The sequence below is a fragment of the Plasmodium reichenowi genome, chromosome 10, assembly GCF_001601855.1.
Source record: "Plasmodium reichenowi strain SY57 chromosome 10, whole genome shotgun sequence".
NCBI lineage: Eukaryota > Apicomplexa > Aconoidasida > Haemosporida > Plasmodiidae > Plasmodium > Plasmodium reichenowi.
Window position 1 is genome coordinate 886,277 of NC_033655.1, and position 25,000 is coordinate 911,276.

Below are 25,000 nucleotides of genomic sequence, written 5' to 3' on the forward strand. Positions count from 1 at the left end.
TTTGTTGGCTTCTCCAAAATATTTATTTTTTTTTCTCGAACAAATTACCTCTATTTATAAAGAATGGAAATGAATAAAAAAAAAAAAAGATAACATAATTTATTGACGTATTATATATATATTTCTCCTTTTGTATATAAACTAAATATATAAATATATATTTATATGCTGATATAAATGAAATATATACATAATTTATGATAAAAAAGAAGAATAAATAAAAATATAAAAGGGACAAATTTTTATTTATATTTTTTTCATATATATAAGGAAAAATCGTTTTATTATATATTTGTATACTCAATAATAAAAGAATATTACATGAACAAAAAATATAAAAAGAATAATTAATCATCTACATGTTCATATATATATATATATATATATATATAATGCTTTTAAAAAGGAACACAATACTCCCATAAAAATATATAGAACACAAATTGATATATATATATATATATATATATATATATATACTATATATAATTATATGTTTATATACATATAATTAAAAAAAATATTGTTGGAAATTATTTAAATCTGTATTTTTTATTTTGGTATGTTTTTCTTTTGGATTTAAAAATGGGAAAATTAATACAAACTTATTCGTTTTATATGGTTCGGGTTATATAAATAGTTACCCATAACAATGTGTATACATCTATTCGGAAAATATATAAGATGTAAATGTGATTATAAATATACATATAACGATAAATATATATTTCGTTTTATAATAGAAGTAAATTATTTTTAAAGAAGGAAAAAAAAAAAAAATAAAAATAATAATAAATAAAAAAATGAAAATTTCTTAGTTTCTTTTTTTTTTCTTTTATATCTTCTTTGTTATTTGTTTAAAATTAATTTTTTCATTTTATTTATCCCTTGATATAATTTTTGCTAAGAAAGAATATTATTTTTAAGTAATAATAACATATTGGATTTAGTGCACATATATATCATAATATTCTTGTGTTTAAACTTATAAAATATATATATATATATATATCCATATAATTAAGAAATATGTTTAATAAAAAGAAAAATGAGCATATTGAAAAGTTTCAGTTAATCATTTATAAACTATATATTACTTTTTGTGTTATCAAATTCTCATTATATATAATGGAATCATCTAAAGGTATTTTTATATAATTGAAGTGTAAATAAAATATACAGGGAGATTCTAAAAAAGAAGAAACTATTAATCACAATTATTTCAAGTTATATATAAATAAGATTATTAAAAATTAATCAATTATATACATATATACTTTTTGGAAAATTATAATGATAATGGATATATAAATAGTTCAATGTGGAAAAAAATAAAAAGAATTATGAGAACCCAATTAAAAATGAATTAATATAAAAAGGGAGACTACCACTTTTCTTTTATTTTCTTATCTTTTTTCATTTTTCTTTACACACATATATATATATATATATATAATATATATATAATATTATATATTTGATATATGATTTAAAATTGTAACATAAAAAAAATAATTATATTAAATATGTGTATACATCTCCAACATATAAATATTATTTATTATTATTATTATTATTATTTTTTTTTTTTCATAATGCTTGAATAACCACCAAAATGAGTTATATAAAAAGACTGATTCTTTTTATGTTACTGTTTTATTCACATGTAAAAATTAAAAAATTATTTATTAAAATTTCTAATGTAAACATATTTTTTGCAGAAGCAAAGAAAAATGGAAAAAAGGAATTCTTTCTTTTTTTACTAAATATAAAAAAAAATAGCCAACAGAAAAAAAATTATCATATTACCAAAAGGAATACCATAAATAAAAGTGATTTTTTATATTCTTTACTAAATGAAGAAGGGAATCCTTCAAAAAAGGAATATAAAAATTTAAAAGATGAAGAAAAATATAATATCATACAAAATATAAAAAAATATTGTGAATGTACTAAAAAATATAAAAGGCTCCCAACACGAGAAGTAGTTATTGGAAATGTTAAAATTGGAGGAAATAATAAAATAGCTATTCAAACTATGACTAGCTGTGATACAAGAAATGTAGAAGAATGTGTATATCAAATTAGAAAATGTAAAGATTTGGGTGCTGACATTGTAAGGTTGACTGTTCAAGGAGTTCAAGAAGCACAAGCTAGTTATCATATTAAAGAAAAATTATTATCTGAAAATGTAAATATCCCATTAGTAGCAGATATTCATTTTAATCCTAAAATAGCTTTAATGGCAGCTGATGTGTTTGAAAAAATTCGAGTGAATCCAGGAAATTATGTTGATGGAAGAAAAAAATGGATAGATAAAGTTTATAAAACTAAAGAAGAATTTGATGAAGGGAAATTATTTATAAAAGAAAAATTTGTACCATTAATTGAAAAATGTAAAAGATTAAATAGAGCAATAAGAATTGGAACAAATCATGGATCTCTTTCATCTCGAGTATTATCATATTATGGAGATACACCATTAGGTATGGTAGAATCGGCTTTTGAGTTTTCTGATTTATGTATTGAAAACAATTTTTACAATCTTGTTTTTTCTATGAAAGCTTCTAATGCTTATGTTATGATACAATCTTATAGATTATTAGTATCTAAACAATATGAAAGAAATATGATGTTCCCTATACATTTAGGAGTTACAGAAGCAGGATTTGGTGATAATGGAAGAATAAAATCTTATTTAGGTATAGGATCTTTATTATATGATGGTATAGGAGATACCATTCGTATATCTTTAACAGAAGATCCTTGGGAAGAGTTAACTCCTTGTAAAAAATTAATTGAAAATTTAAAGAAAAGAATATTTTATAATGAAAATTTTAAAGAAGATAATGAATTAAAAAATAATGAAATGGATACCAAAAACCTATTAAATTTTGAAGAAAATTATCGAAATTTTAATAATATAAAAAAAAGAAATGTAGAAAAAAATAATAATGTATTACATGAAGAGTGCACTATAGGTAATGTAGTAACCATAAAAGAGTTAGAAGATTCTCTTCAAATTTTTAAAGATTTAAATTTAGAAGTAGATTCAAATGGAAATTTGAAAAAGGGAGCCCAAACAACTGATATGGTTATTATAAATGATTTTCATAATATAACAAATTTAGGAAAAAAAACTGTGGATAAATTAATGCAGGTGGGAATTAATATAGTAGTACAATATGAACCACATAATATAGAATTTATAGAAAAAATGGAACCAAATAATGATAATAATAATAATAATAATATATTATTTTATGTGGATATAAAAAATATTATGAACAGTTCAGAAAAAAATATTAAATTAAGTAATTCTAAAGGATATGGATTAATTTTAAACGGAAAAGAAGATATACAAACCATAAAAAAAATAAAAGAATTAAATCCTCGTCCTTTATTCATTCTATTAAAATCAGATAACATATATGAACATGTATTAATAACCAGAAGAATAAATGAACTTTTACAATCCTTAAATATAAATATACCTTATATACATTATGTTGATATTAATTCAGACAATTATGATGATATATTAGTTAATTCAACATTATATGCAGGAAGTTGTTTGATGGATTTAATGGGGGATGGTCTTATTGTTAACGTAACTAATGATGTTCTTACAAATAAAAAAAAGATAGAAACAAAATATGATGAAAAAGAAGAAGTAGAGGAAGAGGGAAACAATAAACATATTCATAGACTTTTGAGCAGAGTTGCATTAAATTCATTTTTAACATTAAATATTTTACAAGATACAAGAATACGTTTATTTAAAACAGATTATATAGCTTGCCCATCTTGTGGAAGAACTTTATTTAATATACAAGAAACTACTAAAAAAATTATGAAATTAACAGGGCACTTAAAAGGCGTCAAAATTGCAGTCATGGGATGTATTGTTAATGGCATAGGAGAAATGGCAGATGCACATTTTGGTTATGTTGGTAGTGCACCTAAAAAAATTGATTTATATTATGGTAAAGAGTTAGTAGAAAGAAATATACCTGAGGAAGAAGCTTGTGATAAATTAATAGAATTAATTAAAAAACATAACAAATGGAAAGATCCATAAATTGAATATGGACATTTATTTTTTTATTTATCGTATATATAATATATTATAAATTTTTCGATGTATTTTTCCTTTTAAAATTTTATTTTTTTTTTATATTTTTTTTTTGAAGTAATATTTATAATGCATACATAATATTAAAATGTGTATTATATAATAATATCATTTTATTGTTATTTTAAAAGACTAATACCAAGAACAATGTTTTAATAATCATTCTTACAACTTGTTAAATATATATATATATATATATATATATTTATTTATTTATTTATATTTATATTTATTTATTTTTGGTATATGAAAAGTAAAAATATAATAATTTAAAAGTATTTACAAAATAAATAATATTATATATCTGTTTTTATATATATGTTAATGGAAAAGGAGAAAATAAATAAATAAATAAATAAAACAAACAAAATAATATATATATATATATATATATATATATTGAATGAGAAAAAAAAAAAAAGAAAAGAAAAGGATACGAAAAATAAAATGTTTAAACCAAAATATTGAAAGAAAAAAAATATATATATACAAAAAATAATTGTTTAAATCAAAATATTGAAAAAAAAAAGAAGATTGTTCTTTTATTTTAAGGGTGAAATAACCATGATGTCATGATACCAAACGAAAAAAGTGCAACATATGTAAATGCAGCTGCTTTAGGAACATTTCTATTTGCTCGAACCTTAAATTTAAAAAATAAAAATAAAAATAAAAAATAATTATTAACAAAAATATAAATATATAACAAATTATGTAACATACATTTAATACATATAAAACATCAATAATTAGACATCAAAGAATATATATTTAAAAAGATTTACTAATATTTATTTAAAAAAAAAAAAAAAAACACATAATTTTCCATATATTTATATATATATTTACCCATAAATCCGCAAAATCATAATGTGGTAAATGCATACTTTGTTTACATCCACATAAAAGTCTATATCCACTTGTTTGAGGAATATACATCATTGGTTTAAATCCTTTAAAAAATAAAATTTTTAATTAATAAAAAAAAGAAAAGACAAGACAATGATGTATATATATATATATATATATATATATATATGTGACAAAAAATAGAATTAAAATATAGTACATATATGTGAACATACATTAATATATATATAATATATTTGTTCTTTTATATAATTTTCTTATTTTACTTGTTCCTTTATGTGATCCATCACACCATGGTTGAGTTTTACTTGTTCCGCAAGAACAATACCAATAAACCTGTATTTTATATGAAAATAAATATGAATATCATTATTTAAGATAATGCTACATTTTTTTTTTTTAAGAATAAATTTTTTTTTTTTTTTTTTCCAAATAATATATTATTCATAGATATTCTTATGTATATTTTAAGTACATTATAATTGGAATACACAAATATATATATGTGCATATTATATGCTTCTTACTATATTTTATATTATACCTTTTTTTTTTCTACTTTCACAAGATATGGATCAACTAAATCTGTTTTTACTACTGGGTCATGAGGCCACCATTGTTGCCAACTCATTTTTTCTTCTTGTATATATATATATTTTTATAAATATTTAACTATTTTCAAACAGTTTATAATATATATATATATATATATATATATATGTATGTATTAATATACATACAGTTTTTTATTTTTTTTAGGGAAATTAAATTCTTTTATTCCTTTCTTATAAATTTTCCTTTTAATGTGTATTAAAATTTTCAAGTGATGTGCTTTTTATTTATACTTATAAATAAATATATATATATATATATATATAATTATATTCTACATATTTTTTCAATAATTTTTTTTTTTTTTTTTTTTAAATATGATTTCCATGAGATAGTTTAAATTTTTATTATTTATAATAATATGTAAATATATATAATATAATATAATATGACTTTTAAAAAATACACATAATTTGTTAATTATTTTATTCATTCGAAGAATATAAAATTTTCATAAAATACATATATATATATATATATATATTTATATATAATATGTATTATTGTATGTATGTATATTATAATGAACAATTTAAATAATTTTAAAAATATTACGAATACAAATTATTATTTTTTTTATATAAATGTTATTATGAAAGGGAAATAATTATGTATGTCAATAAAAAAATATATATATATATATATATATATATATTATATATATTCTACCTTAAATATATTTATACGCAAAAATGAATTTAAAAGGATTGATGTGTTTTCAGAACTTTTCCTCATATATATTATATATATGTATTTTAATATATTCTATTTGTGTAAAAAACAAATTTGTATATATATATTCTTAAGTTAATATTTACAAATTCTTAATATAAAAATTTATATCTGTTTCAAATAAATACACAAAAAAAAAAATATATATATAAACAAAATATAAAAAGTGTTAATTACAATACAAAAAAAAAAAAAAATGAAATAAAATAAAATAAAATAAAATAAAATAAAACAAATAAATAAAAACTTTAATTATATAACATATATATAAAAAAAAATATATATATAATGTATATATAATATATATATTCTTCAAAAATTATTCGTTTTTTCCATTTAATTACTATAGGATATATATAAAAGCTTTAACAAAAAAAAAAAAAGAAAATTAAATAAACAAAACGGAAAAAATAAAATACATACATATAAATATATAAATAAATAAATAAATATATATATATATATATATATTTAAATATCATTGTCTATTTAATTCGAAGGCATAAATAGAAGTAATAGAAAAAATAAAAGAAAAAATACATATAATAACCAAAAACATTTGACCTATAAAAAGAAGATTTTTATAATTATAATATGAATTAAAATAGTTTATGGCAATATTCTTTAGGTATGGATTATTTCTTATATTTAATTTTATATTTTCATCACATATACATTTAACATCATTTATAAATGGATAATTATCATAAAAATGGAAATTTTTGTTTTTGTTTTTAATTGTATTATTATATAGTTTAATACAAAAAAAGATAATTCCATATAATAAAACAAAGATGCCTCCTGCTAATAATCCTGCAGCAAAATCAAAAGAATTCATATAATAAGATGAATAATAAAAATATTTATAACGGAGTTTTCTTTTGATTATATTATATAATGAATATGCGAACATGAGTATGAAGGTAGACACATATTTTATGACAAAAAGAAAATTCATTCGGTTTAAAGAAAATAATTTAGCGCATAAAAAAAAATAATGAATCTCTTTTTTTTTATGATTTGGGGTATTAGAAGAAAATACTAATTTATTAATAAATGATTCACTTAATGAATTTATTATATTTTCATCATTAGCTTCAATTTTATTTTCATTATTCATTCCTATATTCATATCATTTAAATATTTTTCTTTTTCTAATTCATTTAAATCTGAATTGATAGCTGTTAATTCGTCATCCATATTTTTATCAGTAGTATTATTTCCTTTACTTATCATCATTTTAATATCTTCAGATGATTTTTTTTTTTTTTCTTCTTCTTCTTCTTCTTCTTCTTTGTCTCCATCTTGTATATAATTATTGATTTTATGTTTTTCTATATCATCAAAACTTTCTTTTATTTCGCTTTCTCCATTATTACACATTTGTACAGATGATGTGTTAATTAAATATTTGACAATTCTTTTCTTAAAATGAAATGGTACTAAGAGTAGAACAAACAAGAAACCTTGTGTAAAATGTCCAGCACTATAATATGATCTAAAAAGCATATTATTTCCTGATGTTAATTTTCCATCTTTCAAAAATTTATATATTATTACTAAGTATATTAATATATGAACAATTAATAAAACTATTTCCCATGTTAAAAATGCATTTATGAATTTCCCGTATTTACTTTTACATATGGTACATTTTTCTCCTTTCATTTTATTCTCATTTTTGAATAATGCTTGTTTTATTTCAACATCCTCCATCTTCATTTATTAAATAATCTCTTTTTATTACATAATAATAAAAACAATAAAATATATTGTCACATATATATATATATATAATTTTTTTTTTAAAACATACTTTTAATAACAATATATAAACAATTCTTTATATATGGAACAACACATGAAAAAAATTTAAATAAGAAAATGAATACATATATATATATATATATATATTTATGTATTTTTAAATATTTGTTCTTAATATAAATATATTAACATATATACATACAAATATATATATATATATATATATATATAATATATATTACATATATATTTTTTTTTTAACATGCATTATTTATTTTAGAAGTATATAAAAAAAAGATGAAACAAAAAATGAAAGAAAGAAAAAAGAAAAGAAAGAAAATTTTTAGCTAGCCGCATGAACACCCAAGAAAAATGAAAAAAAAAAAAAAAGTGATTTTATTTTCTTTACATTATTTTTAACTTATAGAAATGTATAAAAAAAAAAAAAAAAATGTTAAGTAAAATATATAAAAGTTTATATACAAAAATATATAATAATTGGATGAAAATATAAATAATATATATATATATATATTATAAATATATATAATATTTAAATATTCGATATTATGTGGAACGAAAAAAAATAATAATAAATAAAAGGTTATATTTATTAGACTTTTTAAGGCAATTTTTTTTATACATGTTTAATATAATTAAAAAAAAAAAAAAAAAAAAAAAAATAGTGAATTTATATATATTTTATTTTGTTGTAGTTCAAAAAAAGAGGAATTTTTTTTTTCATATATTATTATATATATATATATATATATAATTATATATATGTAATATATATTATATATTTCTTTATACGTTATTAAAAAGGGAGATATATAAAGAAGAATTAAGACAAAATAATATTAATTTATAATAATATATTTATTATATAATTACGTATGAAATGATATATTATTTTATAGAATATATGAAAAATGCAAGTTTTAATTCTACAAATTAAAATTATAATAAAAAAAAAATTAATTTTCCTTTTATATACATAAAAAATACATGAGAAAATAAATAAAAAAAAATATATATATATATATATATATGTACCATTTGCTCAAAAAAAAAAAAAAAAAAACATCATACTTTTAACACAAATGAAATAGGAATGTCTTTCATTATTTTACTTTTTTTTATATTCACATTTTTAATCATCTGCTATATCCAAAATCAATGCAACACCTGCTAAGATCCATTTTTCTGAACTTTCCTTGGTTTTTAACTTTATATTTGTTACATATGTAGGTCCTCTCGACAAGGTTTTGTATACAGGACATTCATATACGTCTGTATCTATTTTTCCCATGCTAACAATTGGTTTACAGTGTATAACTGGCATTAAGAAATATTTTTGTTTTGACGAAGAGTCACATAAGGTATTTTTTTCTACGTCATAATTTGCTCCATCTAAATATAAACCATAAATATAAGCACCTTCTTTAGGATATGAATGAATATTATTTAAAGATTTGTTAGTTACTTCAATTTGCATAATAATTTTATCTAATTCGCATTTTTCATTTCTCGATAAGATTTGTTTAATTGCACTAAAAAAACTGTTTGGATTAAATAATAAAGATATATTAAAAACTTTAGGTGTTAATAAAGGATCATTAAACCATTCGGTTAGAAAAGCAATTCTTTCTTTCAAATTATTAACCCAGGATGATAAATTTCGATTACTTGAATAAGAATTATTTTTCCATAATTCTGGCAATTTATCTTTATATAATGCATTCATAAGAGATTCGATTTTACTTGTCATATTAATTTCACCTTTAATAGCTAAATTCAATTCTTTTAAAGAATTTTTCATTACACTAGTTAAAGAATTCATTAAAGTACATTCTTGAAATAGAAAATATTGTAAAGGAGTTATTTGATCATCTGGTATAGATTTCATAAGTTCTTCCACATTAAAAAAGATATTATCTATTTCACTTAATATTTCGGATAAAATATTTGATGTTTTATTTTCCATAGTTTCACCAGTTGTTAATTCTTCTACAAAGGTTGATGTTTCTTTAAGTTTTAATTTTAATATATTTTTTAATAATTTAATACTTTCATTTGTTCTAAAATTCATTTCTGCATGTTGATTTAAACCATATAAAATAGAAGATTCAAATATTATTTGTGTATCTATATATTTTAAAATTTTTTCATAAGAATAATTATTAGGACTAAATAATTGTATATTTTTAGAGAATGGTATTAATTGCATTCCTTCTAATGATTGTTCTTTCATAAAATAATTTAAATATGTTTTACATATCAACATATCTTTATCATTAACAATATGCCCACCATACATAATTTCACCAAAAATATATTTTAAATCGTTCCATGGTACTTTTATAGAATTTTGATTATCTAAATAATTAAAAAGGACTTTCGCACTATCTCTTAAATCACTTAAACTAAATGGATACTTTATATTAAATCCTTGTGAACCGAACTTTGCTCTTTCAACAATTATAGAATGAAAATAACATAATGAAAACAATATATTTTTGGTTCTTAAATCTTTTTCTTCATAATCATCTGGTGAAAAAAAAGTAAATGCTCTTTTTAAATTTTCTTTAAAACCTGTAGGAGCTTCATTCGTTAATTTAATAGATCTTTCTAATATACTGATAGGAATATTTGTTGTTATTTCTGATGTTAAAAAACATCTAAAATTTGGATGTGAGCCTTCAGTAGCATATTTATCTATTACATTTTCTAGAATTAAATTAAATTTTGCCATTAAGTGTATATTTTCTAAAACAATCCAATGGCCTTCTTTATGTGATAACTCTAATTTTGATAAAGCAATTGATTCTTGTCCTTGTCCTAAGGAAACTACATGTAAATTTTGGTTTAAATAGAACTTATATTTTTTTCCTAATATTTCTACATATTTTATAAAATCAGAACCAGGTGTTAATATAAATAAAATTGGTGTAGAATTAACCATAAAATTATAGGAAGATTCTAATGTGTCAACAAAAGAATTTTTTTTCTCCATAATTTCTTCACTGTTTGGTAAGATACTTTTAATATATTTTTCTAAAGTAACTGTTATTCTATCTGGTCGTAAGGATCTAATAATTAATAATTTTTTGAAAGAATAATTATTTAATTTTTTCCATTCTAAAGGTAATTTACATATTTCAGGTTGGATTTCTGAACACCACTGTTTAAATTTATGTTGTGCATCTATATGAATATTATTTGATAAATTTTCAAATTCTTTAAATTTGGATAATATTAAAATATTTTCCCAACAATCATCACTAAGCCATTCTTTTAATGGGTTTTCTGTAACACCTTTACCTCTTGGAGGTTTTAAAAAGAAATTTAGATAATCCATATTAAAATCTTTATCATAAATTTTTTTCTTTTCTAATAATTTAAATACAAATATACAATTAAATAAAAGTTTATCTTTTTCTAATAACCCTCTATTAATCCACGAATATATCGTTTTTCTAAAAGATATAATTAATTTATTCATATGTTCATCATACACATTATTAATATTATGATTATTATTATTATTATCATCATTATTGTTGTTATTATTTTCATCATTATCATTAAGATATATTTTAGAATCATAATATTTGTCATCATGTTTTTGTAAATGTCTATGTTCACCATTATTATTATTATTATTATCATCATCATCATACATATTATTATTATTATTTGATATTTGACTATCTAAGTTTTTATTAGATAACATTTTCATACTATCACTATTAACAACTTCAATAGATTTTAATAGTAGATTAATAAAAGAATCCAAAGAATATTGATACATATAATTAATATTATGCATAAGTATTAAAATAAAATAAACAATAGAAGCTTCATTAGCAAGAGTTCTATATAATTCTCTAGTTTTATTAATTTCATTTTCTGTATTAATTGAATCTGCAACTTGTTTTTGTATATTAATAGAAGTATCTTTTGTAGTTTTTAAACTATTAATTAATGAAATATTATCTATAATTGTTTTTGAATCAACAGTAGATAATTGATATAATATTTCATCTTCTAGATTATTTAATATGATTTTATATTCATTTCTATTTTTTACTAATATTTGTTTCTGTTTTTCTAATTCTGGTTTTTCTATATTTACAATTATAGCTAATATTTGTTCTTCTAATCCTTCACAAGTGACACTAAAATTGATTAAGGTACATTGGCTATTGACTTCAGGTTTAAAGTGTGGATTACTTAGTTTAGTTTGTAAAATGAGATTAAAAAAATTAACTTTGGATAAATTTTCGCTGGAAAAGGATTTATTCATATTTTGTGAGTTTTGTTTATGATAATTTTTATTTGAATCTCCTGGTTCATTACCATAATTATTTTGATTATCTATTGTAATATTGTTGTTATCATTATTTGTGTTGTTTATTTGGGAGGCACCGCTATTATTGATAGTAATATTATTATTATTATTATTATTATTATTATTATTATTATTATTACTATTATTATTACTATTATTAGTAGTAGCAGTATTACTATTAATATTAGTTTCAAAAAAAGACTTGATTTTATCAATTCTATTTATAGCATTAGGATAATTAAATAACATTTCTTCATTATCAATTTTTATATATATATCATTTCCCTTTTTAATAAATTCCCTATTTAATAATCCATCAATAACATTATCAATTTCTTCACTAATATTTTCAATTATTAAATATCCCCCTTTTGATATAACATTTTTAATTTTTTTAATAAAATGTTCACAATTAAATTGAAGAACGGTAATGTTATTTCCTCCTTTTGCCTTGAGCCATTTTAATCCTTGTAACTGAGGATCAATTAATAATGGCCATCTATAACAAGTACTAACAATTAATGCATTTTCTATACTTATTATATCTTCAGGTAATTTTTCATTTTTCCAAGTTGCTATTTGTATATCTTGAACCATAATATCAATAGGAGATGTAATATTATTAATAAGAATATTACTATTTTTTATATGTTCTAGCCATAAATGTTTCCATAATTTTATTCTGAAAGAACTTGAAAAAACTCCTAAATATGTTATAAAGGAGGAAAGTAATAAACAGTCACCATATATGAATTTTTTATTAGAATTAATTATAGCAATTTCATCAGACCATCTTGAATATTCATCAGATAACATATTTACTAAATTTTCAGCTCTATTTAATTTGTCTTTTGATTCATTATATATTTTTATTACATTATTTTTTTCTTCATTGACTTCATTCATTTTTCTTCTTAATTTTTCAACACTATCTGTTAATTCTTTTACTTTATTCTCTAATTGATCTAATTTTTCTTGTGCTTTATTTTTATTGTTAGTTGCTTCTTGTAATTTATCCATTAAAGGTTTAACTTTTTTATATACTTCATTATATTTTACTATATTTACTAACCATAAAGCTAAATAGGCACAAGCTGAAGATTTGGTTTTCATCATCTCATAATTAAAGAATTTTTTTTGAATAAAAGGTGTTAATAAATTTACAGTTTCTTCATCCATATTTTCTGCATCAAATTTTTGTAACTTACTTAAAAATTGAGTAGGATTATTCATAATTTTTTGAGCAAATTTCCAAGAATAATTTTTAATTTCTTTTAATGCAATTAAAACAGCATGTGTAACATCTAGACATTCTTTTGGAGGATTTTGTAATGATTTCAATTCTTGAATAGCTGATTTAGTTATACAATTAACAGCATCTTTAGCTTTATTCATTATAGGTAAAGCCTCACTTAATTCCTTGTCTGCTTTTAATTGTATTTCTATAGCTTCTTTAGTAAATATTTCTGTTTTCTTTTTCTCTTCATTAACAATTTGCTGTTCTTTATTTGTCACCTCAGTTGCTTCTTTTACTTTATTCAATATTTCATTGACTTCAATTTTTTTCTCTTCTATGTTAGTAATTTTTATTTCAATTTCTTTTTGTAACACTTGAACATTTTCTCTAGTACTAGTTAGGGCTAATAACCCTTTATTTAATCTTTCTACAGATTTCTCAATTTCAAAATTTTTGACATTTAACAAATTCTTATAAAAATAAATATATTCTAAAAAGGTTTTAGGAATAACATAATTATATCTATTTTTTTGTTCTAAATATTTTTTATTCATTTCATTAGTACTTGTATGAACATATGCCATATGTTCACAAATTTTTTTTTTCAGATCTTGTTTGATCTTTATATCACTTAAAAATTTATTCGATACATTAACAAGAGCTTCATATGGCCATGGTAAAAAATAAATAAAAGAAAAATTAGAAAGAAATGAAGGAAATTTAATTAATCGATCCCTGTATAAATTACTAATAGGTGAATGAGTGATAGCAATTTTTAAATTTGTTTTTATTTTATTAATATAATAATTAAAAACATCTTCATTACTTTCTCCTATATTTAAATATTTTATTTGATTACGTATAGAAGAAAATATACCTAAATATTCATCTTTTGTAAATAAATCATTACATAAACCAGTTGATGTTAAATCATTTATATAAGGAAGAAAAGAATCTAATATATCATTTTCTTTCAATAATAAGACATGTACATTTCCTGGTTTTATGGCACATTTTAAATGAAATTCTTGTAAATCTGATTTAAAATTATTAACATCATAATTATTATTTGTTGATATATTTAATAAATTTAAAGAATTAATAAATATACTTAATTTTATTAAAGATTGTTTTCCAGATCCTCCAAATCCAATCAACATTAAATGTGATATATTAAAATCAAGAATTCTACAAATTTTACATATTTGAATAATTGCATAATCAAATAAAACTAATGGTAATTCTACATGTGTAGTATTATATTCATTCAATTTTTCTGTTAATACTTCTTTTAATACATAAAATTTTTTTACATTTAGATACATTTTATCTAATCCATTTCTAATAGATATAAAAGATGTAAAAATGTTTTTGTTTAAATCATATATTAAATTTTTTTCTTTTACCTTCACATTAATATTATTATTATTATTATTGTTGTTGTAACTATCTGTGTTAATATTATTACTTTTTTTCATTTTCATAATAATATTGTCTTTATCATTTGAATTATTTAGATTATTTGACATGTCTAAATGAGTTTTTTCAACGGTTCTAACATTAATACCATCACCATGACCATGGTCATCACCATCACCATCAATATTATTATTATTATTATTAACATTTCTGTCATTTTTGAAGCCATTATCCATATTATTATTATATGTATCATTATCAACATTATCATTTTCATGAAATGTTAAAGACTTATTAGATGTAATATCCTGACCATGTTCAACATTATGTGGCTCATTAGTACTATCAAACACATCTATATGTTTTTCAAAATCTTCTTTAAAGAATGGGAAATATTGCTGAACTAATTTATTAAATAATTGAGTAAAAATATTTATATGATCATCAGATATTAACTTATTTATATATGCATGCTGCATTTCATGAAATACAATCATAAGAAATTTAAATTGATTATTATATATATCTGGATTAGTACATTTTATTATATTATAAAATATTGTATGTATATCATTCAAATTAAATAAATAATGAGGAGCTAGATTAGACAAATTAAATGATATATTTTCTGTTATATTAGTATATAAATCATAAGAAAATGATATAATATTATTTAATAAACATTTTATAGAATCATCAAATTTAAGTAAATGTTGTTTTAATATTATTTTATATATATTTTCAAATGTTTTCATACTTATATCATCAATATTTATTATACTAAATTTATTCTGAATTCTTTTATCTATAAGTTTGTTTGTATTATTATTAATAGTTCCTATAAAGGATATATCATGAATAAATTTCTTTTCATCTAAATTATCTCTATCATATATTAATTTATATGTTAATAATTGTCTTAAAAATTCTAATGTCTGTTGAGTATCACAATTGTCTTTGGCAGTTATATTTAAATCCTCTAGAAAAAATATATGTTTCTTTTGATTAGGAGGACCATAGGTTCTTGTATTTCTTTTTTCCACATTATTTTCTATGATTTTTTGTAGTACGAATGAATTAGTATAATAATTTATACTTATAATTGTATGAGTAAACTTTTCAATATTCATATTTATATTATTCTTAATACATTTCGTTTTTCCTGTACCATTATTTCCATATACTAATATTGCTTGATTTCTTTCTAAACAATATTTTATCATTTTTTCAATTCTTATTAATTCTATGGTGTTTATATATATATCATCATAATTATTTGGTAACATATTTTCAATATAGTTATTAATTGTCTTTTTTTTCTTTTTCTTATTTTTTATTAACTTTTTCTTTTTCTTTTCATCCATATTGTCATGTGTATCACCCATATTGTCATGTGTGTCATCCATATTATCATGTGTGTCATCCATATTATCATGTGTGTCATCCATATTATCATGTGTGTCATCCATATTATCATGTGTGTCATCCATATTGTCATCTTCATCACCCTCTAGTAGCACTTCATTTTCATAGCCCTTTTCCTCATTTTCCATCTCAGAAGTTTTCCATTTTAATTTCTGAAGAAATAAAATATCTTCATCTAAATATTCGCTCAAGTGTTTCCAATTATTTTCATATATATTATATATATAATTACAACAATAGTCATTCCCCATTTTTACCTTTAAATTACTTTTAATATTGTTACTAAATATATTTTTGGAATTCATAATTTTATCATCTATTATCAAATTGTTTATTACCCACATGTAGGAGTTCATAAAAAAACAATTATAATAATCTTTTAATATTTCATAATTATAATTAATTTTATTTATTATATTTTTTTCTTCATTATGTATTAAATTTTTTGTATTCATTTTTATATCATCTACATGATTTATATTTTTTTGAAGTTTTAATTTAGATTCCTTATCATTTGTTATTATTTTATCTTTGAAAGAATTTGTTTTTTTGTCCATTTTTTGAGATTCTTTTTGTTTGTTTTTTTTTTTATCTATATTATGAATATCATTTATTTCTTTTGTATCTTTATCTTTTGTTGTTTTATCTTTTCTTTTCGTATTGGAATTAGATAAGTTTTGTCTATTATTTTCATTTTTCATAAAGTTTATTTCTTCATTTTGTTTGTTTTCGATTTTTTTTATGACTTCATTAATATATTTTTCATATTTATACAAGAAATAATCGATATAATTACATATAGATTTTACAATATCTAAGTTTGAAAGATCAAAAGCAAATTTACATTGTTTTCTTAACATGTCTATATTCTGTGAATAAAAAATATTGAATAGATAATAAAATTCAGTTTTTGCGATATTATTATTTAACAAATTAATCCATGAACTTATAAATAATTTATAACTAATATCTCCTTTATTAATAAAAAGAACTCCACCTCTACTAACGGTAGCAGGTGATGCATATTTCATATTTGTGATTTCAAAAAATAAGTGCATTTCTTTAGTAAAGGGTATCCTTTCATTACTTACTAATGTTAATACTTTATTATCATCCATTACAGTATTCATACTTTCTATCCATTCAGCATCTATATTACCATCTAATAAAGTTATTTTATGTTTTATATTTTCATTATATGGACTAATATTTCTAGACATTTTTCTCATAATCGATGATAAAGCACCATCAATCCATTCATTATTTTTTGTTAGATATCCATAAAGTTCATATGATTCAATAGATTTAGGATTTATAATTTCATATAAACATTTTTCATTTATTTTATTTAAACTTTTAATTAAAATATCTATGACACTAGATTTCCCACACCCATCTTCTCCTAATATAAATACACAATGTCTTACATCCATTAAATCCTTGAGTTGTTTAACTTTAAGTATGAAATTATCATCTATTTGTAAATTTGATTCTTTCAAACATATTTTTATGGCATCATCAAAATTGTGAATAATCATTCTTTTTTCTTCCTTCATAAATTTCTTCTCTTTTAAATTATCTATTTTATTTGAATCTTTATCATATTCTTTATTATTTATATAATAATTTTCATTAACATTTTGATCAGATATTATATTTTTTTTTTGTCTTAATTCATTTATATCACTTTTTTCATTATTTGCTCCTTCGTATATTTGTACATCCTTTTTAGTTTTATCTATATGGGAAATATCTTCACAAATATCATGTTGATAATGTGCGACTAAATTTTTATTCGTTTCATAATTATCTTTATTAATTAATAAATCATTTTTGTTATCATTTGAATTTGTAAAATTTTGTGTGATGCTACTTTTATATTTATCTATATTATGATAAATATTTTTTTTCTTTTTATATAATTTTTTTTCATCTTCTTGTATAATATATGTTTGTTGTTCTTGTTTATGTTCTTCATCATTATCATTTTCTTTTTCTTGATCTTTTTCATCGAATATATTACAATTAACATTAGGAAAGAGATCATTAATTAATCCTAAAAATATAGGTATATCTTCATATGTAATTTTAGGTATGTTAAAATCTTTTAAAGCTTTCATTAAAATAATTTCTTCATCGAAGTTAGCATATTTTCGTTTTAAGTTGCCAGCTTGTATTAATACTACTTTAACAGCTCTTAACCCCCAATCATAATGAATATTTTTTTGTAACAATTCTTTACATAATTGATATAGCTCAACAAATTTATAAGATAATTTATTCGCTTTAATAAATCCAAAAGACATTAACATATTTTCACAAATAAATTTGATATCAGGTACAATCATTGAACATGATCTAAATAGATTTTTTAAATTTTCAGGTAGTTCGGTTCTCCCTGCATATCCAGGATTCATAGTTATAAAAAATCCACATGTTTTCTTTAATACTATTTCATCATCAATAAAATGAAACATGGTTTTTTTCTCTTTAATAGCATCAAATATACATTTAATTTGAGTACTAACAACTGATAATACTTCTATACTTATTCTATTAAATTCATCAAAACATCCCCAAGCTCCTGTTTGAGATAAACCTATACATATTTGAGACATATTAAAATAATTCATTTGGTTACTACAATTAAATATAAATATAGCTATTCCAATGGCTTTAGATAAATCCTTTGTAGTTTCTGTTTTCCCAGTACCAGCTGGACCTGCTGGTGCACCTCCTAATATTAAATTTAATGCTTGTGTTAATGTGATATAACATTTATCTGTTAAAGGGGTTATTACTAATTTTCCTGAATTTCCTATATATTCATATAGATATTTCGTTTTAAAATCACATAATTTAATTTCACATGTATAATTATTAATTTTTTTATCATAAACCCAATAATATTTTAATTGTGCTTGCCAATCAAAAGAAGTACTATCGGAAATTTTCTTTTTTATAAATGATATAATAACATCTCTTGTATGTACATCTAATATAATTAAAGATAATAATTTAGTTCTTATATTATAATCATCTGTTTTTTCAACTAATTTTATTAATTTGTTAATTCTCTCAATTAATACTTTTTTATAATCTACAAAAGCTGATTCATTTCCATTTTCTAATTCATCAAAACATTTATTTATTTCTTCTGTTACAATAATTTGATTACATGTACATACTACTTGACTAATATAATTTGTTATCATAGTCTCATCTCTATTCTGTTCATCTAAATTTTCTGAACATATTTTTGCATTTTCTAATATACTTCTAATTGTTACTTTTAAATGAGTTTCCAAATCTTTCAAATAATTTTCGACATTTCCTTTTAAAACAAGTTCGTTCAAAAATTCTAAATGTTCATTTTCGATACTATAAACACCTTTAGCTATATAATCTTTGGGTTCACACGTTTTGATATCTTTGCATTTTTTATTTTCACCCTGATATGTTTCGTCTTCCTCTTGCCCATAATATGAGGCATCATTTGTATAACCATTCGCTGCATCATTTGTGTTAACATTCGTTTCACCATTTGTAAAACCATTAATTTTATCATCTGTGTTAACATTATTTTGGTCGTTTTGGGTTTTTTCACTTCTTTCCTCATTCTTTACTAAATCATTTTCTTCATTTTGTTCATTTAGCTCCGACACAGGCACCCTCTGAACAAGGTCCTCCTTAAATTGTATCGTTTTTATAGCATTAAATACATCATTTATATAAGGGAGTATTTTGAAAGGATTTTTTCCATTACTTAATATATCCAACAAAGCAATATTAGATAAGAAGTAAAAACGTGGGAAAGCTTTTTTCTTTTGATCTAAATAATCATTTAAAGCTTTTTCACACAATTCAATATTTTTAAAAAATTTGCTTAATAAATAAAATAAATCTTCATTAAGACATACTTGTAAAACATTTTTTTGTTCTGCTGCACTATGTATGATTTCTTTATATTCATTTTCGATATTAAAAAACATTTTACTTTCCTCAGGAAGTTGAGAATGTATATCTTCTGAATTTAAATAGATAGGTTGTAGTCGTTCAAATTTATTCAGAAACTTTCTCCATATATTTATGACTTCATCAATTTTTTTTAAATTTTCTTGTGTATTTAATATAGTTTCTTGAATAAATAAAATAAATTTTTTTTGATTAATAAAGAACAAAATTTCAGAAGTATGTACATCAACAATTTCCAGAATCATATCCATATTAGTTATTTGTATATAATTATTTTTTTTTAAAAATTCAAAATTCATTTCTTTCCATATAACATTTATTTCTTTAATTTTATTTTCAATTTTTTGTTCTTTTTTAGCTTGTTCAATAACATCATGTACTGCATCTACATGTTTGTATAATTTGAGATCAAAGAATCCTTGAAGAGTTAATTCTTTATATTTTATTTGTATATTTTTATTAAGAAAAATATTATTATTTGTTTCTTTTTCATTATCATATGTATTGTCATAATTTAATTGTTCCTCTTTATTAAAAGTATGAATACTCATAATAGATGTTATATTATTATTATTATTATTAGATAATGGTGTATTTAATAAATCTGTATTATTAATATAATTGTTTTGATTATTATTATTATTATTATTTTCTTTTTTTTTTGTATACAAATTATTGATGTTTCCAGATATGTTTATAATAATATTCCAATGTCTATCAAATATACATTCATTATTTAAATCAACCAATAAAGGTAATATAGAAGATAATTTTTTTAATTCTTTAATAATATATTCATATATAGATAAATGTTTTAAATCAAAAAAGTTTTTTCTAATATATAATGATATAAAATCAATTAAATAAATATTACTATTAACATCAATATTTTTCCATAATTTCTTTTTTTCTTGTTCTATAAAAAATATTATACTATTTACTAAATCCCATAAATGTTTAAGATCTGTTAATTTAATATCAATTTGATCTAATTCATCAAAAATAGTAATATCGATTTCAAATAAAATTTCTAATTCATTATGATATTTTTGTTTATCTTTATAAGTTTGAAAACTTTTTCTGAATTCATTAATTTTTTCATATGGAAAATTATATATATCTTTAGGTGTACTTGGTATATTTTTAAAAATATGTTTTTTAAGTTTAGTTAATTCCTCTTTAAAATCTTTTATTTCTAATTTTATATTTTTTATTTCATTATTTTTATATTTCAATATTTTCTCTTTTATATCATTATATTGTATTTCTACTTTCTCTTTATTCTTTTCAATATTATCTAATATATCATTATATTTTATAATTATATCTAATTCTTTTAAGTTTTCCATAATTTCTTTAATCTTTTGAAAAATTAATGGGATAATTTTTCTGCTCAATTTTACGCTTCTAAGGTTTCTCATTAGATTGTAAAATATGTCTTTCTTTTTGTTTATCTTTGATGCATTTGTCTTTTCTTTTTCTTTCTCTTCATTCTTAAGAGCATTCTTGTTTTTATATCGCTTGGATTCGTCATAAATATTATTATTATCATCCAAATCAATTTTTTTAATATCATCATCATCAAAATCAATCATTTTATTATTATCATCATCATCAAAATCATTCATTTTATTGTCATCATCATCATCAAAATCAATCATTTTATTATTATTATCATCATCAAAATCAGTCATTTTATTATTATCATCATCATCATCATCAAAATCATTCATTTTATTATTATCATCATTCATTTGATTATTATTATCCATTTTAGAAATATCCATATTGTCAATGCCTTCCTTCTTAAGTCTAACATTTTTTTCTCCTTTTTGAAGACCAATATTGGTCTCCCCTTTTTCCAATACTCCCTTTTTGGAATTTCCTTTTTTACTAAAAAAATCTACTATACTTATTTCGTTCAAATTGTTTATAACATTTTCATAAAACGAATTAATAGAATATACTACATCTTTTACAAAATTTTGAAGATATTCACTATATAGAGATATATTTTTTTTAGTAAAATTTATTAACTTTTCTACAAAATTTTCCGAATAAAATAAAATAAAATTTATAGGCTCATATGTTTTTAAATGATAGAATTTGTTAAGGTCTTGTTTTAAGGTTAATATTAATTTCTTATATGCTAACACATTTGGAAATAAGTAAGGAATATTAATATTTATTAATTTTAAAGAGTCCTGAAAATTATTATTATATTCAAAATAAGTAGGATATAATTGTATTTCGTTTTTTTTTTTAAAAGAAAGAAATTCCTTCTTAATATCAATTTTCCATATATGTTCATATTTTGTTAAACTATCTAAATATTCATAACTTTTTTTAATAGTATTTTGAAAAAAATTTTCTATTTTATTTTTATTATAATGAATACTTAAACTTAATAAAATTTCATTTAAATAATCACCACTTTTTATATCTATTCTTCTAATACCAGAACATAGATTCATAAAATCATCTATCCATTTATAAAAAATTGTTTCTATACAAAATGTTTTTTTACTTGTTAATTTTAAATCTAAATTAAGCTTATTTTCTATAAAATTAATTCTTATAATAAATAATTGTTCATCTCTTTTTGTACATTTCATAACATCATATAAATTATTAAATAAAAAATTCGTTAAATGTATTAATTTATCTATAATAATATTATTTAAAAATTTTAAATAATTTTTCCACGTGATGTTATTTTTCTTTATTTTTAAAATATCATATGACTGCTTAATATTCATATTAATATTTTTAAAATCATCATTTAATTTCCCTTTTAATATAGACATATTATTCTTATAATTATTTAAATAACTATATATATCTTCATTCCTTTTCCGTTTTTCAATAATACATTTCTTAACCCAGTTACTGGTTACATTTAATATAGATACAATATTATTATGAAGAGTAGAAATATTATTATATATATCAGACATATCTTTATCAACACTTTCAATATATTCATATATATTATCATCTGACCATTTTAATTCGTTTACACCTTTTAATAATCTATTCTTTACATTATTCATTTTTTCTTCAAATAATTCTTTTTCGACATCTAATGTTTTAGTTAAGACACTATTATATTTTTTAGTAATATTATTTAAAATGTTAATAAATTTCTTAAATGTATTTGCTTTATTATAAATATGTAAACAATCTTCATTTACACTTAAATTATTTAAGAAAAAATTCTTTATATTATTTATAAACATAAAGATATAAGGATGGAAATTTACATAAAATAAATCATTCCTTTTTTTAAATATATATTCATTCAAAAAATTATTAACAACATCAATAGTTTCTTTAAACCACTCTTTGCTTACATCATTTATATATTTACTAATTTTCTCATTTATATTTTTATATAAATGTTTAACTTCTTCAGTTTTCTCATTTTCAAATTTTAATACTTTTATTATTTTCTTTAGAGGGAAATATTGTTGCTCAATTCTTTTTAATAATGATGTAAACAAATTTATAACTTCACAAAATAAAGGAGAATTCTTATTTATGTTTAACCTTTTCAAGTTATCTTCAAACCTTTCTTTGATTTCTCGTTCCATTTTATCTATCTCTAGTTTGTTCTTCATTTGATTATTTATATTTATATTTATATTATTTGTTATGCTTGAGGCTTTTACATCCGGGATAGTTTCATCTGTAATGTTGCTGTTGGCTGTATTATCATCTTGAATATTATTACTTATCATATTTTCACCTGTAATATTCTTTTTGGTTATATGTTCCTCTTCAATATTATTACTTATCACATTTTCTATCCCGTCAAGGTCACATTGCCCCTGTTGGAATTTATTCTCTAAAAACATTTTCTTGTTGTTTTCTATAATTGTTTTATTTTTTATAAATAAATTATCTACCAATATAAACTCCTTCTTTAGATCTTGACACAAAAGAGAGGCATGTCTTATTAGCTCTACCTCGATAACATGTATATCTCTTAATATTAAAAACGAATTTAATAACTTGATATTTTTTTTTAAATCGTTATCAAAAGAATATACAAATACACATATTAATCTTTTGTTTAATTCTTTGACTCTAGATTCAAAAATATTATATTTGTTTATAAAAATATGTTCATGTTCATTTAAAATTTCATGATTAATATCTAAAAAGTTTTCGTTTATTATATTAAAATCATTAGATATGTTATGTATTTCTTCTGTCAGGTTTTTTCCTTTTTCTCCTGGAATTTCAATTTTTTCAAGTTTCATATACGTTTGATAAATTTTTAAATATTCAATAAGTATCTTTAATTTATACATATACAAACTTATGGATGGGAAATAGCTATATTCTTCTTCTAATTCATTTTTTATATCATCTTCTTGATTTAAAGTTTCTTGGTTATTGTTTCCATTTTGGTAAGATGATATTATATCTATATCTATATTTTTTTTTTTTTTTTTTTCAGGTGACATA

At 20.0% G+C, this 25,000-nt stretch overlaps 4 protein-coding genes across 4 annotated transcripts in view; 1 reads left to right on the plus strand and 3 right to left on the minus strand.

Annotated features, from left to right (window-relative positions):
* Positions 1-1,615: 1,615 nt before the first annotated feature.
* Positions 1,616-4,081, plus strand: PRSY57_1022200 (4-hydroxy-3-methylbut-2-en-1-yl diphosphate synthase; the record flags this gene model as incomplete). Its single annotated transcript, XM_012907811.2, has 1 exon — positions 1,616-4,081. One exon carries the CDS (start codon positions 1,616-1,618, stop codon positions 4,079-4,081), a length of 2,466 nt encoding a protein of 821 aa, XP_012763265.2.
* A 601-nt stretch (positions 4,082-4,682) lies between these two features.
* On the minus strand, positions 4,683-5,636 carry PRSY57_1022300 (CDGSH iron-sulfur domain-containing protein, putative; the record flags this gene model as incomplete). Its single annotated transcript, XM_012907812.2, has 4 exons — positions 4,683-4,778; positions 4,985-5,088; positions 5,272-5,341; positions 5,550-5,636. 4 exons carry the CDS (start codon positions 5,634-5,636, stop codon positions 4,683-4,685), a joined length of 357 nt encoding a protein of 118 aa, XP_012763266.1.
* A 1,191-nt stretch (positions 5,637-6,827) lies between these two features.
* Positions 6,828-8,072, minus strand: PRSY57_1022400 (putative membrane protein; the record flags this gene model as incomplete). Its single annotated transcript, XM_012907813.2, has 1 exon — positions 6,828-8,072. The coding sequence occupies one exon, from the start codon at positions 8,070-8,072 to the stop codon at positions 6,828-6,830; it is 1,245 nt and encodes a 414-aa protein (XP_012763267.2).
* Positions 8,073-9,270: 1,198 nt separating this feature from the next.
* PRSY57_1022500 (dynein heavy chain, putative) overlaps positions 9,271-25,000 on the minus strand; it is a gene marked incomplete at both ends in the record, with an annotated part of 16,977 nt that continues 1,247 nt past the window's right edge. Inside the window, one exon of the mRNA XM_012907814.2 lies at positions 9,271-25,000. This exon is cut by the window's right edge and continues 1,247 nt beyond it. Coding sequence (XP_012763268.2) covers positions 9,271-25,000 — 15,730 coding nt within the window.